The 17,063-nt window shown below is 39.2% G+C and overlaps 2 protein-coding genes across 2 annotated transcripts in view; both read right to left on the bottom strand.

The window, feature by feature from the left end:
- The window catches only part of LOC127456395 (switch-associated protein 70-like), a 30,261-nt gene extending 21,946 nt beyond the window's left edge, over positions 1 to 8,315 (bottom strand). Inside the window, exons 1-2 of the mRNA XM_051724863.1 lie at positions 8,150 to 8,315; positions 5,077 to 5,217 (exon numbers count right to left, since the gene is read on the bottom strand). Coding sequence (XP_051580823.1) covers positions 5,077 to 5,217; positions 8,150 to 8,245 — 237 coding nt within the window. The 5' untranslated portion in view covers positions 8,246 to 8,315. The remainder of the gene's footprint in view (positions 1 to 5,076; positions 5,218 to 8,149) is intronic.
- Positions 8,316 to 8,483: 168 nt separating this feature from the next.
- On the bottom strand, positions 8,484 to 16,850 carry LOC127456394 (wee1-like protein kinase 1-A). Its single transcript, XM_051724862.1, has 10 exons — positions 15,776 to 16,850; positions 15,097 to 15,302; positions 14,709 to 14,772; positions 14,419 to 14,591; positions 14,059 to 14,327; positions 13,814 to 13,903; positions 13,630 to 13,715; positions 13,361 to 13,531; positions 13,078 to 13,223; positions 8,484 to 9,720 (listed from the first exon to the last, which is right to left on the bottom strand). The coding sequence occupies exons 1-10, from the start codon at positions 16,244 to 16,246 to the stop codon at positions 9,567 to 9,569; spliced, it is 1,830 nt and encodes a 609-aa protein (XP_051580822.1). The 5' UTR covers positions 16,247 to 16,850; the 3' UTR covers positions 8,484 to 9,566.
- Positions 16,851 to 17,063: the final 213 nt, after the last annotated feature.

The following is a 17,063-nucleotide window of genomic DNA, read 5'->3' as shown; positions in this document are numbered from 1 at the left end:
CATTTGCTACTAATGAGGTTGAGGTTGGGTAGGTTTATGGGTAGGGTTTAGATTAGGGTTTAGGGTAAGGCTTGGATTAGGGTTAGGTTTAGGGTAAAGCTTGGATTAGGGTTAGGGGTAAAGTTAACACACTTACCTAAACCTAACCCTAATCCAACCTAAACCTAACCTCACTACAGATGTAATTAAATGCAGGTACTGAGGTTTAAGGTAAGTATAATGCAACAACATGTATGTACATAAGAAGTACATTGTATCAAATGCTTAAGTACATATTAGTTTAAGACACCTAATATGAAGTGGGTCAGATACCAATAAAAATGTAGTGGTCTCAGCTCTTTAATACATTTAACCATGTTTACATCCATTCAGTCTGCAGATTCATACTGGGCCTGCTAATGACATTCTAAATGACCCTTTGCTAAGCCCAGCCTAAAAACATTTCTGACCAATCCTATTTCAGCAACTGTTGCCGTCTTACATTTCGCTGACAAGCGCTTGCTTTAATCCAATGAGAGCCTACGGGAGTACTGTGTGTTGGAGTATTTTTAAGCAGAATTTTATAGAAATGATCCCAAAACTGTAAAAACCATTGTTGCTGGGTCACTTGTTATAGTGATACGAGGTACCTAAAGAGGATACATGCATGTTTTTCCTTTTTTCAAATCTTTAAATAAATCTTGAGATAAGAGCATGTTATGGATTAAACTGTCAACTCTCATTCACAAATAAACATGTATAGCATCAGCATGGACACCAACATTTGCTCCAAGATTACATTAATTCATTTATGTCTTAATAAAGGGGATAGTAAAAAAAATTAGTTCACAGCATCATAGTGAATGTGTTGCGAGATGTTGTGCAGTTCTGTTCACTAACAATAATGTTATTAGGTGTTATTACCATCAAATGACGCTTTTCTCTTTTCAAGTGACTGTGATAATCGTTTGCCTCAATTCTGATTCAGTCTCCACAGTTTTCAATCAAATTACTGTGTAATTTAATTTCTTTTACAAAAAACATCAGATAAATATGCTACTCTTCATTCCAGCCCACGTAAGCATACTATCAATTCCACTGATGAGAATATTTGGTCAAAAACTGTGCCGATCACGGCAATCTCCCATTCATTCCTATAGGAAAATCTGCAAAGCTTGTCAGAGCAAGCAACGGTAACCAAGGGGGGTGAAGCTTAGCAAAGGATAAAGTTAAGGGCACATCCATACTAAAATGTTTTCATTTGAAAATGCATTGATTTCACACAGTTTACACCACTCAACCACACTATAATGGCATTTCCTCCACCGAAAACGGATACTTTAGAAAACGCTCTCCATAACCGCATAATTTGGAAAACAATGACATTAGGAAGCTGAAAACAAAAGTATCAAACTTACTTTAAACAGATTAATGTGGATGTGGCCTGAGACTACTGTAGACTGAGTTAGATGTGTTTGTTTTCCTATCATTTCTGAGTTGAAATCCTAATCTCACTTGTTACAGACTCGCACATTAACACCAAACCACAAGAAACTGAGTTGCTACCATGACCAGTCACGGCCCTACACTATTAATAGCCCTCTGTCTGGTGGAGTGATGTTTAAAACAAAGAGACCAGACAACCCCCATGAAACACTGTAACACCGTTATCCACAGCGCTCTTAAATTGTAGATGTGCAAGTATGTTTGTTTTGAAATGACAGCTCCTATTTGCATGTGTGCCAGATTTAATCCCTCGCTCACACACGCACCTCACATCGCGCCCCAGCTTTCTCCGGGACACTCACAATAGAAGCCTTGTGGAGACCTGAGTAGCCAGTGGAACCTCTGTTCTTCTCCAGATGAAGCTGTTCATTTGTATTCAATGGAACTGGTTCCGTCACATTCATAAATAGACTTTATCATGAATAACGAATAAAGAATAACTTCTTTATGGTTTCTCTGACTGTGAAGGTTTGAGGACTTAAGTTGCTAGTGCATACTGCAATCAGTTCTATTACTATGGAGGCCCTACATGTAAAATCTAATGTCTTTAATACTGAACAGCATATTGTGAACTAGAGGTTCACATAATGAAAAAAAGTCACTTCTTTCAATATAACAAAGTAGTAAGGACCAGTTGACTGTAGATTATCATGTTTATTACAGGGCCACCACTGAGCAAATAAATATATGGACACTGAATATTGATTTATCCATAAATATTGATATTTTTCATTTAAATTATTTTATTACGTGACAAAGAAACTGGAGTGATACAAGAGACATGACTAGCACAGCCATATATGAAAAACAGTTGTGTGGGACAACAGTAAATTTGGCAGTTTAGCGGCCATTTTACAAAATTATTTTACTGCAGAATGCTACAACTGACCAATCAGAATCAAGTATTCCAGAGAGATAATATAACTTATAAATTGCATCGAAATAAAAATAATTCAATTATGTATGTTTTCTGCATATCATTTAAATAAGTTCTTTATAAATGGCCTCTATCAACAGAAGCAAAACACAGCAACAATGTGCTTTGAAAACACTGGAGAATAACCACGCTACCTATGAAGTAGAATTTGGTCATCCCACACAAGCCAGTTTTAACAGTGTCACTCTATTTTGGTCTTGTGTTTGTGAAGCGGCCCTGTACTATTTTGTTCCTTATTTGACATTATAAAAATTTTTTTTATAGACAATGCATTAATGGAATCATGAGAGCAGAAAGGGTGAGAAAGAGATCTAGTGTATAGTTCACCCCCCCCCCCCGAAAAATCATGATTTTACATATTAAAATGAGGAGAGATTTAAGCTGATCCGGAAGATGGTGTTTATTATATTAATAATTCTGAAAGAGTTATAAATCTAAAGAGACAAAAAGTAGCTGTATGAGTCTAACCTATTTGCAAGAACAACTGCTTTCACATCAAGGACATTTTAGACTTATGTAAGAGCAATGCAAGTATGTGTAATCAAGTCTGTTGTTTGTAGACTGTCTCAGCAGAAGCCAATGAATATGGCTGATTGTGCTTGAGGCTGTGAAGAAAATAAGTAAAGCACTGTAACATCTTTCATCCCACTGACCATAACTTAAGTTACTTGGCTGTGAGTCAAAATGGAAGGCAGGGAAAGGGGAAAGGCGGGTCTCTTTACAGTAGGGTGGAGTGAGTATTTGGTCAGTCACACAACCATAAAATTAGAAGCAAAATTGTGACCAAGGAAAGTTGACCATTTGTGGCTAGTGTGTTAAACAATGGGACAACTAATATAAAATATGCTTAGGGTATAATCTTGAGTCATAACAATTAAAATCACTGTTGCTGAGGCTGTTGACAAAGTAAGTATTGCCAAAAGCACATTTCTACAACAAATCGATTTTTCCTAAACACGCCACCAAGAGTTGCACTGCTTTGTGGTTCATTGTGAAACACATCTCTTCCCTCCTCTATTTCCTTTTGCACAAGAAAATGAGAAATCACAAAGCATTTCGTCCAAGTTACTCTCAACATCATTCCTCCCCAACAAAAAAGGAACCTTACTGTATGAATTGTCATGCTCAGAGACCATTAATTTATCTAACCTTAAAGCTGCACTATACAACTTTGTGCTCTCTAGCGACATCTGTGGTTGAAACTTAAAACTGCAAGCAACTTGCGGAAGAATACATTACGTCAGTCGTGTTTCGGCACGGCTCTTCTGGCGGATGAATCTCCCAATTTGAGCTTTCCTGGACATCGCCTGTGTGTGATCATGACTAGAGCTGGAGTCACAACATGCTATTTTAAAAATTATATTATTTTATACGATTAAACATTTGAAACGGAAATATTATTTGTTTTGATGAAGATAAACACTCTTATTTACATATTTTGAATTAATGAATTTTACACTTTTCGCTTTTCTGACACTATACTCAAAGCACTTTAAAAAGAGAACAGGGGACTCTTTTCAGCCACCATCAGTATATTTTAATATGATTATTCAAGTGTTTTATCTACTATTAATGTTTGTATTGTACTGCAATTTTCAATTTAAGAGGCTAAACTCATGATATGGCTGGTAAAAGGTCAATAAAAGACTTTTAGTTCTTTACTATATTGTCCAGCCTCAGTTACTACAATAGCATGTCAATGCAATGCACACAATAACACCGTAAACTAAAAATGAGGATTCAATAATGACGGGGATAAAATATACTTTTTATAAAGTAAAAATAATATGCAATATAACAATTACAAGAAGTCAATTTCAAGAGTCATACATATCAAATATGTCACAGTAACTTCACCGTACAACATAGATACATCGCGATCGGTTAACACACAAGTAATGTTTGATTCGTAAATGCATGACAAGCAATAAGCTTCAACAACCCTATCAGAAAACATATCCAAGCATTATAGCAGGTAAACAACTTCGCCAAACAGATAACAGATAAACATCCATCTAGACAGCAACGATGCTGTCCTGAACTGTGTGAGTGTTACTGAACTGAGAACAGCATAGTTGGTTTCTCCAGCCAGAACATGAAGTAATGACGCAAGGATGAACGACATAAGCCAGCGATCTGCACCGCATCGAACCCGAGAGCTCAAAATACAAATCATTTTTATAGGCTCTCTGTAGTGAATCAGGTAAGGACATTGTTTTGAACACTGGTTGTTTATGTACTCAATAAATAATGGCAATTTGTTCATTTTTAACCAAAAAAAATCTAACGTAGTGCAGCTTTAGTTTTAAGTAGAGCTTAATACACCATTTGTTTTTGTAAAATTAGTGTTTGGGCTTGCTGCCATAAGAATGACAATTAGTGTGCTTTCACATTAGAAAATAAACACCCATAAAAACTGTAACAGCATTTACGATAATACTCTCTCTTGCTCAGCACATAAAACCATGTGATCTTTCATGAAAACAGCCCTAAAAATTATTGGACTGCATTGGTATAAAGTCAAGAGAAAGTCACAAAATGAATATCCAAAAAATCTGGGGAAATGCCAACACATTTTGCCTCTAAGATTTTATTCCACTCAATGATGACTATGACTACAGTCTTCACATCTCTGCGCCAACAAAAATGCTCACCTTATCCAGAATGAACCTGTTCAGGTAGGGCATGTATCCCTGATTGGAAACAGGACCTTCATCATCATCTCTAAAGTGTTCCTCCAGAGCTACAGGATCATGAGGGATCTTCATCACTGTGCAGAGGTTATGGGAAAGCACCTAAAAGACAACACTGAGTTTACACCAAAATAATGCATATATAGTTTCATATAAACCCACTGAGCACTTTATTAGGAACTCTATGGTCCTAATAAAAGTTCCCAACGTGGTCTTCAATGTGTTGTGCATTCTGAGATACTATTCTGCTCACTACAATTATACAGAGTAGTTATCAGAATCAGAATGAGCTTTTTTTGGTGATCGGAGAAACAAGAGCACACAGAACATTACAGTGAGACACAGAACATAAAACAAGGTAAGAGTATAAATAGACATACAAATAATAGGCTAAATATTATCAGGTATGCTCTGCCGAATATTCAGCCGTTCATCCCTGGTGAAACTGATCAGGAAAGAGTGACAAAAAGACATGACAAACAAACAAAAACGTTAGAGAGCTCTACACCAACCGAAGCAGCCATCTGCGGCGACATCTTTTTAGCATCTTTTCTGAGTTACTGTAGCCTTTCTGTCAGCTCGAACCAGTCTGGCCACTCTCTGTTGACCTCTCTTATCAACAAGGCATTTCCGTCCACAGAACTGCCGCTCACTGGATGTTTTTTTGTTTTTGGCACCGTTCTCAGTAAACTAGATGCTGTTGTGTGTGAAAATCCCAGGAGATCAGCAGTTACAGAAATACTTAAACCTCTGGCACCAACAATCATGCCACGGTCAAAATCACTGAGATCAAATCCCCGCCCCCCCATTCTGATGGTAGATGTGAACATTAACTGAAGCTCCTGACCCATATCTGAATGATTTTATGCACTGCACTGCAGCCACACTATTGGTTGATTAGATAAATGCATAAGTAGGTGTACATGTGTTCCTAATAAAGTGCTTAGTGAGTGTATATAATTCACTGTTGCATTCATTTTGTGTATATCTGTTGTTTTGGGGGGCACACCTGCACTCAGATGTCACATCATCTCCACTTTCTCTTATGTATTCTTTTCCATCTTCAAACATCTAAACTCAGCAAAAAAAAAGAAACATCCTCTCACTTTCAACTGCTTTTATTTTCAGCAAACTTAACGTGTAAATATTTGTATGAACATAAAAAGATTCAACAACTAAGTCATAAACTGAACAAGTTTCACAGACATGTGACTAACAGAAATGGAATAATGTGTCCCTGAACAAGGGGGTGGGGGGGATGTACTTGCAAGTTCTCTGACATTTCTGGGGGGAATGGCCCTAGCCCTCACCCTCCGATCCAGCAGGTCCCAGACTTGAGATCCGGGCTCTTCGCTGGCCATGGCAGAACACTGACATTCCTGTCTTGCAGGAAATCACGCACAGAACGCAGTATGGCTGGTGGCATTGTCATGCTGGAGGGTCATTTCAGGATGAGCCTGCAGGAATGGTACCACATGAGGGAGGAGGATGTCTTCCCTGTAATGCACAGCATTGAGATTGCCTGCAATGACAACAAGCTCAGTCCGATGATGCTGTGACACACCGCCCCAGACCATGACGGACCCTCCACCTCCAAATCAATCCCTCTCCAGAGTACAGGCCTCGGTGTAATGCTCATTCCTTCGACGATAAACGCGAGTCCAACCATCACCCCGGTGAGACAAAACCGCGACTCGTCAGCAAAGAGCACTTTTTGCCAGTCCTGTCTGGTCCAGCGAAGGTGGGTTTGTGCCCATAGGCGATGTTGTTGCCAGTGATGTCTGGTAAGGACCTGCCTTACAACAGGCCTACAAGCCCTCAGTCCAGCCTCTCTCAGCCTATTGCAGACAGTCTGAACACTGATGGAGGGATTGTGCGTCCCTGGTGTAACTCAGGCAGTTGTTGTTGCAATCCTGTACCTGTCCCACATGTGTGATATTCGGATGTACCGATCCTGTGCAGGTGTTGTTACACGTGGTCTGCCACTGCGAGGACGATCAGCTGTGCTTCCTGTCTCCCTGTAGTGCTGTCTTAAGCATCTCACAGTACTTACATTGCAATTTATTGCCCTGGCCACATCTGCAGTCCTCATGCCTCCATGCAGCATGCCTAAGGCATGTTCACGCAGATGAGCAGGGACCCTGGGCATCTTTCTTTTGGTGTTTTTCAGAGTCAGTAGAAAGATCTCTTTAGGGTCCTAAGTTTTTATAACTGTGACCTTAATTGCCTACCATCTGTAAGCTGTTAGTGTCTTAATGACCGTTCCACAGGTGCATGTTCATTAATTGTTTATGGTTCATTGAACAAGCATGGAAAACATTAAAACCCTTTACAATAAAGATCTGTAAAGTTAGTTGGATTTTTACAAAATTCTCTTTAAATACAGTGTCCTGAAAAAGGTATGTTTCTTTTTTTGCTGAGTTTATAATGTCAAACTGTTTGACTCAAACAAAATATTAAATTGATGATTACATAAACAATGGGATGATAATAAAACAAAGCTCTCCAAAGCAGTCCCACCTTCGTTTTATTAGCTCCTTTATTTTTAAGCAACCCAAACAATAGGCTACATAAATCATTGAAAATAACAGTTTCCTCTTCAAAAGAGCCGAATGTTTATGAAGAAATGTATAGTCAACGTTTTGAGAAACGTTCATAGAATAACCTAGCACTAAAAATCACTTCATCCCAAAATTAGGGACTTCAAATAAATTTGTAAATGTTTCGTCTGACGTTTTAGCCAATAACTCAACCGTAACACAACATTTTTGTTTATGATAGACAAACACATGCCGCTTTTCGACAAATAAGGTCTCAAAGTCTACACTATAAAGCTCTTCAGTTCCAATTAGTTTCTTAAAGTATAAAGACAAAAGGCAAGTACTGACTTTTACAAGTATAAATTCACGTAAGGCTTTTTAAACGTTGTTACGTTTACAGTCTGTGCTGCATTTGAGAATCACTCGTCCTCAACTCTTACATTTCGGTGCCCAATCTTAAAATAACAAAAGTTAACACAACGGCAAAAACAAACCTTCAACTGTGACTTAGACACTTTCCCACTTTTATCCACATCCAGGGCTGTGAATGCGTGCCATATTGCCTTAAGGAGTTCGTCCCTTAGTCCCATTTTCAGATGTTGCGTACCCAGACTGTCGTCGCACTTGATGTGAAATGTTTTCTCTTGATGGTTTTACAATAGAGCGGTCACATGACTTCAGAACTCAAACTACAGAACTCGCTGCTCGAGCACCACTCAGCGATGAGCGCGCGGTGCTGGCGCGCTTCTGAAGAACTTAACAGGAATTTATGACATCACCTTAAGAATCTGCAACTACCGTTTGCAACATTTATACACGAGCAGCGTGGAAGTTTTGGTGAAATTTTATTAAAAGAACGTTAACAGAAAAAAAGTTTCGTGGCTCAACAGAAACAATGAATCTAAACAGTATCCTATCAATGCAGTTGAAGAAACACAACTCAAAGTGATACATTATTAACTAAGGACATCCGATGAACAGGGCATGGATTGTTTTAATGCTACAAACAGGGTCAGAGATTATGGCATGTGTACATTTAAATCATCTTATGCTTAGTTTTTATTATACATTGGTCACATGGTGAAAATTGAGCAAGATTTGACAAGATTGGATAAAGCAAGAAACTGATGGATGTAATCTGCAAAAGATGACACTGGAGCACAAACACAATTATGACAATGAGGACATGAAATATTACTTGGTGGATAAAGAATGATTTAGGGCATTTTAAAAAAATAAAAATACTTTTAGCTCAAATCTTCCAACCCTAACTGGATACAGACGAACATGAATAGCAGCAGGCTTTCTGTGGCAAACTAGCCATTGCCTCCAAAGTGCTCATTTTAAATGGCAATCTAACTCAGGCCCCAACTTCCACAGCCCAACAGGCATTTTTTTTCCACAGGCAGTAAGGTGCACAAATCTTTGATCTGGTATATTCACATAGCAGGGCCCTGTAGGGGCACACATCTCCCATTTGGTAAAGAGCACCACTGCACATTCAAGAAGCAAGTGCAGAGAGACCATGTTGACCCTTACCTATGGAACTTAAAGCAAAGATTAGGAAGACAGAACTATACTAATAACGTGACCATCTTGAGGAAATTCTGCCTCATGAGAAGACTACATTTTGAGAAGGCAAACTTAATTGGTAAGGCAGATCTGCATTATGTACACAAAGGCAAGTCTATTGCCAATACAATTTAATGCAGAGGAAGCCAAGCTTCAGTAAAAACATTTTAGTTAAGCCCATGGTACTTGTACCAAGCAGTATAAGCACTACAAGTTACAGGACCTTCTCAGCCTTCCAGGTACAGACAAAGATGCCTGCACACACATCTTTTATACAGCACCGCTGTAGTTCCCACTCAGTCTTTTGACATCACAAATGTCTTTTATCTGGAGTTCAGTTCAGTAAATAGTGAGGCTAACAGATCGGTTCATCTTCCCGATGAGTCGAGATGCTCTGGAACCGGATTGGATTGTGGAACGTGTAAGAACTCTGTCTTTAGACAGAGCCCTCTCCTCTGCTGCGGCCTTTGCCATCTGAGCTTTCTTGAGCTCCCTGGGGGGAAAAAAAACCAACACAATTAATTCATAAGTCATAAGAAAGGGTCCTTCAGGGTGACAGGCTTTGAAATCAGAAAGAGTTTCTCCGTAAGATGGGCTGCAATTACATTTAGATCATAAAAATGGAAAAATTAAAGATGTCTGAGAAAAAAAATAAATAAATAAAAAAAAAAAAAAAAAAAACACAAAATGGCTGGAATATGCTTTAAATTGGTCTAACCAGCCTTGGCTCAAATCAAGCAGTTTGCCTAGTGCCATTACCAGAGTTTGCGCTAGAAACAAAATCTATCCGTCACTCTGATGGACTGTAAAATTTCAGTCATGGTCTATTTTTATCTCTCATACTTGTTTTCATTTTATAAGTACTACATTCAGGGGCATAGCATCCCTTATAACGGCATATACATGACAGTGGATATATGATAGACTTTTGACTCCCCAAGCACAAGTCTGTTGAAACAAAGAAGTTCTTGGGTAAAATATCTACCTGTCAATCAAGATTTTGAAACTTGAGGTTACGTGCAGCTTTTAAAGGAAACAAACATCAGATAGGAATATTTGAAAATGCGCACACAAAGGCTACTTGTATGCATATCACATCACAATAAAGTGTCACAGATGAGAAGCACTCACATCTCGGAGTGCGTTTACATGAACAGTTCTGTCATCGATTATGCTTAATAAGCCGACAACACGTGTGGTCAATAAACCACGTTCCCTTATCTGCTTAAAGGCCATAAACAGCTTTTGAATAAACCAATCAACACGAGTAGATTTGTGCCCATTATGCCGATTTTGTGTGCCATGTAAATACCTTTACCAGCGTTCTTGCTGGCTTATCCAATGTGCGCATGCCTATTGAGCAAATGACTCTTCACGGTTTAACGTCAAAAGTAGGACATGATTATTTCAAATGCATGTAAACGCAGATTTCTTGCCTTGTCAAATGTTTTAAATAAGCTGATTTTCAAAAGTAATCAGCGTATTGGTGTGCATGTAAACGGGCTCTCTGAAGCTCTAATGCAAATACTCCTCTAAAATAACAGACAGTTCTGCTCTAAACAATGTTTGTGCTTAGAATAAATGCAAGTACTTGGCCAAAATGATGCGCCAGTTTTTTCACGCTTTCATTTTGTTTGACTTTTTTGCACTTTATTATAATAAAGTAACACACTGATCATGCAGTAACACACTGACATAACGTCTAAAGTATGCAGTCATTAATTAAGAGACCCTCTAAATATCAGAACACAGCTGGTCAAGAGACACATTAGGGGTTAGTGTTAATGGCATCTGTTAATACTAGGTGTGTAACGGCTCAATTTTCTCACGGTCCGGATCATGGTTTTGGTACGGTATTTGCCATGTTCAGAAAAAAAAAAAATTACACACTACTGTGCAAAAGTTTTAGGCACATAAGATGTTTCACAAAAGCATTTGTCTTAAGATGGTTATTTATATCTTCAGCTTTAGTGTGTCAACAGGAAATATAAATGTTATACTCCCTAACATTACTTTTGCAATAGAAAAGATTAGAATATAAAAACAGGAAGCCCTGCAACAGATGTCATGGCCCCCACAAAGCCCCCCACTGAACATCAAGCCAATCTGAGATTACGTAAAGAGACAGAAGCAATTGAGACAGCCTAAATAGATAGAAGAACTGTGGCGAATTCTCCAAGATGCTTGGAACATCCTATCTGCCAACAACCAAGAAAAACTGTGTCCAGGTGTACCTAGGAGAATTGGGGCTGTTTTAAAGGCAAAGATGGTCTCACTGAATATTGATTTAGCTTTGTTTACTGGACTTTGTATGACATTAAGTGATAAATGAAAACTATGTCATCATCTTTGAAGACATCCTCACTATGCAACAATTTTCACAAGTGCCTAAAACTTTTGTACAGTACTGTATATATTACTTCCAAATCCAAATTAAGAATACTGTATTTGGTAAACACTTCAACAGGTTTGCCCTTAATAAAAATTATGGTTTTAATACAGTAACCATATTTAAATCATGGTATATGTAGTAAAATCATAGTAACCACAAAATCAACATGGTTACTGTCATGGTTATAATATATAGTAAAACCACAGTTACTATAAGGAAACTACAGTATTACTGTTGTAAAACCATGGTTAATTGTATCAAAACCATGAAGAAAACCCTGGTGACAGCAGTCATGGTTACTACAATATTACTATAGTAAAAACATGGTTCATTTTCTTTACTGACCTGAACTATAAAAAAAACTTCTCTAATTACTAAATCAATATTTTAACTTAATAACTGCACTATTACCCTACATGCATCAACAGTGCATTTCAAACTAAAAATATATTCAACATTCAGAAGCTGTACATCACTATAGAAGGAACCTTGCTATTAATATGGATACGAGAAGGGTCCAGGATGTCGCGGCTCGAGTGTTTTAATAATACGCTGAAATCCCACATCTTCATCAACAGAGTATGGCAACATAACTTCATGGCAATGAGCACCACAAGCGTTTTAGTTACGGTTTCATGTATGTCCGAATTAACACCGTGTGCCTTCTTAAAAACGGAAGGGAGTGTGTGAAGTTTCAGCTCACCTGCGGCTCTGTGTGCGCCTGGCGCTATCTTTCTCCGGGTGATATCGGCGTACATGATTAATCATATATCGATGTATTACCAGTATACTGCACTTACGTCAAGCAATGTCTGCAAACAGTGCCTGTTTTGTAAACTTTTTTTGACCATCGCTGTTGTAATTGACTGCAAAAAAAAAAAAAAAAATTCCCAGACAGGAGACTTGAAAACGCAGGGGGCTTCTCTATCAGCGGCTTGTTTTCTCCACTTGACGCTTGCCATTTTCAACCACACACGACGTGTGCAGAACTGTGATGTCATCAATTTGACCCACGTGAAACAGGCGGAGCGTATCCATTTACAGATCCATTCAGGTGCATTAGCGGTGGTGTGCGTCTATTCACCAAACCTTGTGCTCCAGATGCGTCATTAAACTTGGTGAACCGCAGTGCCAATGCTTACCGAACTGTGGGTGGCGAACCATATGGTTCGGTATTTTACAGAGAACCGTTACAATGCTAGTTAATACAAATCTTAATACCAGGCAATAAACAGGACACACACAGCAGGAGGGTGTGTGAGAACAGACAGTTAAGTCAAAACTGATGCACTAGGTTAAAATGCTCTTTTTTTTCTTTTTTTTATCTATCAAAATGACTGACAGCATTTGAAATTGTCAATGTTTCAAAATAAATAAAAATATCGTAAATGGCGGAGAATTTCCCCTGGCCACTACATCAGCCCACTTATAAATACCATTGAGCAGTAAGGCACATACTTTTGTAGAAGTGCATTCTTGAACTTCTCAGCATTGAGCTCTACACGAAGCTGGTCAGCACTCATTCTGGAAGCAGTGAGCAGAACAGGGTGTCTGACGAGGTCAGAGGTTGAGGGTCGGCGCGTTGGGTCAGGATGGATCATAAGCTGTCAAAAGACAACATTTTAATTACAAGGGTACAGCATTAGAAACGAGTGATATGTTTATAGAATTACATTTATAAGCTTAACCCTATTTTCTACATGAGATTTTGCAGTTCACTAACAATGTTACTTTAACTTACCTTTAACAAGCTTAAAAATTCCTGAGAAAGCACTTGTGGGATATGAGGCAGAATGCCCTGTCGGATTTTGTGCCACTTTTCCCCATTGGTGGGAAGGGGCTCTGCTCCAGAGGCACTGACAACAGTCAGAGCCAGAGCAAATATGTCTGCTTTTTTCAGGTTACTGTAGTCCTGTGGGCAAAAATCAACAAATATTAGTACATTAAAAATAATATTGTAATCCCCCAAGAATTAATTGAATCAGGTTGAGAATGCACAAGAGTGTTTACCTCCTGAAGGACTTCATTAGCCAGGTATCTGCTGTCACCTTCTTCAACTTGGGGATTAGTAACCCTTGTAACATGACCTAGATCACCTGATACAGAAAAGATTTTCAAAATCTTATCCACTTCATAAAGCTGTGCCTGTATTAAATGAGTGTTATCCTCTGGGCAAATAATTTCAATTTCTTACCTATTTTGTACACCACTCTTGTAGGTCCGTCGTCTTCATCTTCAAGTTCCTCTAAAATGGCAGCAGGTTTGCGTGAAATGAATATATTGCCTGGAAGACATCCACAATATTCTGTTAAGATATTATTTTTCAATAGATGCATTATTCCTTAATTATTCTTTTGGAATCCTTATACTAAAGTCGTAGTCATACACAACTCAAACACATCCACAAGATATTTTTAAAGGCTATAAGCAAATACATACTTGGCTTGATATCCATGTGAACAAGTGCTGTCGAGTGAATGTACTTGAGTCCACGAGAGACTTGCAGCAGCAGATCCTTCAGCTCAATTTCTGACAGGAAATGCATGCGTCTATTGTTCTCTCCAATGACATCAGACAGGGTTCCACCATTACAGTACTCGTTCTGGATCAGCATGTGGTCATCTTCTGCCCAAGCAGAATAATACCTCACAACGTGAGGGTGCTGTCCAAGAACTGCATGTGCATAGACCTCACGAAGTGCATTCTGCCTATTAGGAGAGAACTCACAATTTAGAATCTCCACTTAGTAATAAAGGTCACCAAGTACATAATTTATAAAAAGTTGCAAAGTTCACTTACTCATCCACAGAGCCTGCCAGGGGCTTTTTGGAACGTTTGATGGCATAGACACAACCATCCAATCTCTTGACGCATTTGAAAACGGAGCCAAACTCTCCAGAGCCGATCTTCTCCAACTCGTGGAATTCAGACACATATCTGGACATCATGTTATTCTCCATCATTGTGATCCTCTGTATGGAATTAAAGTTTAAATTAGGCATGAAAAGAAACACTGAACTTAACTAGATGTGAGAAAAGCACAAAATAATGTTGAAATCAAAAATTAACTATAACTTGTTAAATGTTACCTTTGGAGGAATCAGCTCATCCTCCATCTCAGCATCGCTTGCATCCATGTCCTCTCCACAGGAGCTGAAGCACGAAAAGGTATTATTAAAAAAGGGTGCACATGCAAATATCCAACAGTAGTAGGCAGCCGAGAAGCCGGACTAAGCACATGGCGTGGGGAACGAGCACGAGGGTTTGGATTCTCGCCAAGTTTTTGTCTTGGTGTTGAATTAGTAAACGGATTTAACGAAGTCTCGCAACATGTGCCACAACCTGTCCAAGGTAGCCATAATGCTTTACTACATTAAAGCTCTTCTTTTACAACAGCCACTGATCAGCGTGTTAAAAGAAAAGGAAAGGCTAAAAAAGGACCGTTTTGAACAATGTATCCATAGTGGACAAACATACTCATTCCAATGTGATCGTTTCCGGTTGTTTCTTTGTAGCGTTGATGACTGCATCAGGACAGAGTCCGGGGTGAAGGGGTTGATGTTGACATTAGGTGTCTGGTTTCGTCGTCCGTCCAGACAGGGTTTGCCTGTGGAATTCACATTCTTGAACAGGGCGACTCTCCGGCTTGTCGATGGCGTCGTCCTGGCCCTCGACAATAAACTCTGTTGATCAGAGATATACATAATCCATTAGCACAAATAATACAAATACAATAAAGCACGCTGTGGACTTATATTATAACGGCTAAGGCACATTTTCACAAGCTAGGATTACAATTAAACGCAATTAAGTAATGGCAAAACATTTTTTTTTTAAAGGAGGTCATTTGTGCTGGTATCAATGGACTGATTCATTGGGAGCTGTTATGCAACTGTACAGTTAGTCCAGTATCTGGGTCACTAGGTGAAGTCATCCACCTGGGAAAATGCTTGACTGACTTTTTCCACATTTGAATTTAGATTTTCAAATACCAACAATCCAGAGTGGCAGAAACGAACCACTGAAAAGGGTGACAATATTATACAGAATTTAAACTACATCAAATGCTCTATGTAAATATGTTTGTGTAAAGTGTAAAAAACAAAACATTTCCTAGTGTCAGAAGTTCACTTTGGTTAATCGTATGAATACAAACCTTTGGGGTGTGAGGGGTATCAAACAGACGGAGTTTCCTGAAGGTTTTATGGGGTGGTGTATCAGGACAGTCCGGGACAGGAGAGCTGGATCCCTCCATGTCATCATGAACGTAACTTCTCTCGGGTGAACTGTCGTAAGCCGGAGGACTTTTCCTTGACGACGGGGAGCTTTTCATGTAAAAAGGGGGTTTCACGCGTGATGGCGAGCCGAAACCCTCCTCGTCCCAGGACTCGTCGTCGTCTCGGGTTCGGCTGAGGGGGCTGCTGCCCAGGTCCTCCGGTCTCTTATCTACGTTGCCTCGCCGCACGGAGACGGGAGAGTCCAGCTCGGTGAAGCCCGATTCGGCCCCGGTGCTGTTATTCGCCTCCTCTAAACAATCCTCTTCATTATCACTGGCGGAAAACTGCAACTTTTGTCTAAAGGGTTTTAAAATTGGAGACTTGCCGTGCCTCCGTACACTGAAACTCATCTTGCAAGGCGAAAGTTGAGTTTTTGTAAAAGTCAAAGAAAACTTAAAACACACAAAGTTGTGTAAAATGATAAGAAACCAGCCCAAATGGCTGGCAAATCAGGCAGAGATTATGTAATTTAGATAAACATATCTAATATTGATCATGCAATGCAACAACCGGAGCGCTAATGACGACAAGTCCAACAAAAAAAAATCAGTGATGTGATTCTCAACTTGTTCCAGGTGGACGTTATCGAAGAAAATCTCTTCTGTAGTTTCTCACCTGCCGACTGATATCTCCTTGACAAGTCTGCACAAGTTCAGTTTAAACGCTTTTAGAGACCGATAACGAGGTTAAAAGCGTGAAAACCAGCTTTCACGGCGACGTTTTCGGGTATAGGTAAAGAAAATGGCTGCTCCAAAAACTTCCAACTGATGTCTTACGAACACAAATTATAAAACCTCAATAGCGATTACGCGATATATTTATATAACACCGAAGTAAGAGGTAAAACTCTCAAAATGAGTCAAAGCATCCAAAATAGTGTCGTTTAAGACAATAATGTTTACAACATTAGTTTGAATGACGAGCTACTCCTCCCACCAACAAGCGTGGTCAGTCTTCCCGCGACCGTTGGTCATGTGACGTGTTATGTACCAATGAGCGTCGACTTTCAAAGTTTGAAAGATGGGCGGTCCGGTGGGTGATACGTCAAAAGCTCCTCCCCCAACCTGCCCACTGGCTGTGACCTTAATGTGGCGCGAATTCATTTATTTGATCTTTGAATGCATTAGAAACAGGCTTTTTTGTTGTTGTTGAGAATATTGGCTAGGC

Source organism: Myxocyprinus asiaticus, chromosome 18 (assembly GCF_019703515.2).
Source record: "Myxocyprinus asiaticus isolate MX2 ecotype Aquarium Trade chromosome 18, UBuf_Myxa_2, whole genome shotgun sequence".
NCBI lineage: Eukaryota > Metazoa > Chordata > Actinopteri > Cypriniformes > Catostomidae > Myxocyprinus > Myxocyprinus asiaticus.
Note: the sequence above shows the minus strand (reverse complement) of the source record. Positions and strands in the feature narration are given on the sequence as shown.

Excerpts from the sequence above, each read along its gene's own strand:
- LOC127456394 (XM_051724862.1), bottom strand. The coding sequence starts at position 16,246 with ATGAGTTTCAGTGTACGGAGGCACGGCAAGTCTCCAATTTTAAAACCC. Across the intron at positions 14,773-15,096 it reads AAACGATCACATTGGAATGA|CTCCTGTGGAGAGGACATGG; the intron begins GTATGTTTGTCC and ends TTCGTGCTTCAG. Across the intron at positions 13,904-14,058 it reads TCACATGGATATCAAGCCAA|GCAATATATTCATTTCACGC; the intron begins GTATGTATTTGC and ends GATGTCTTCCAG.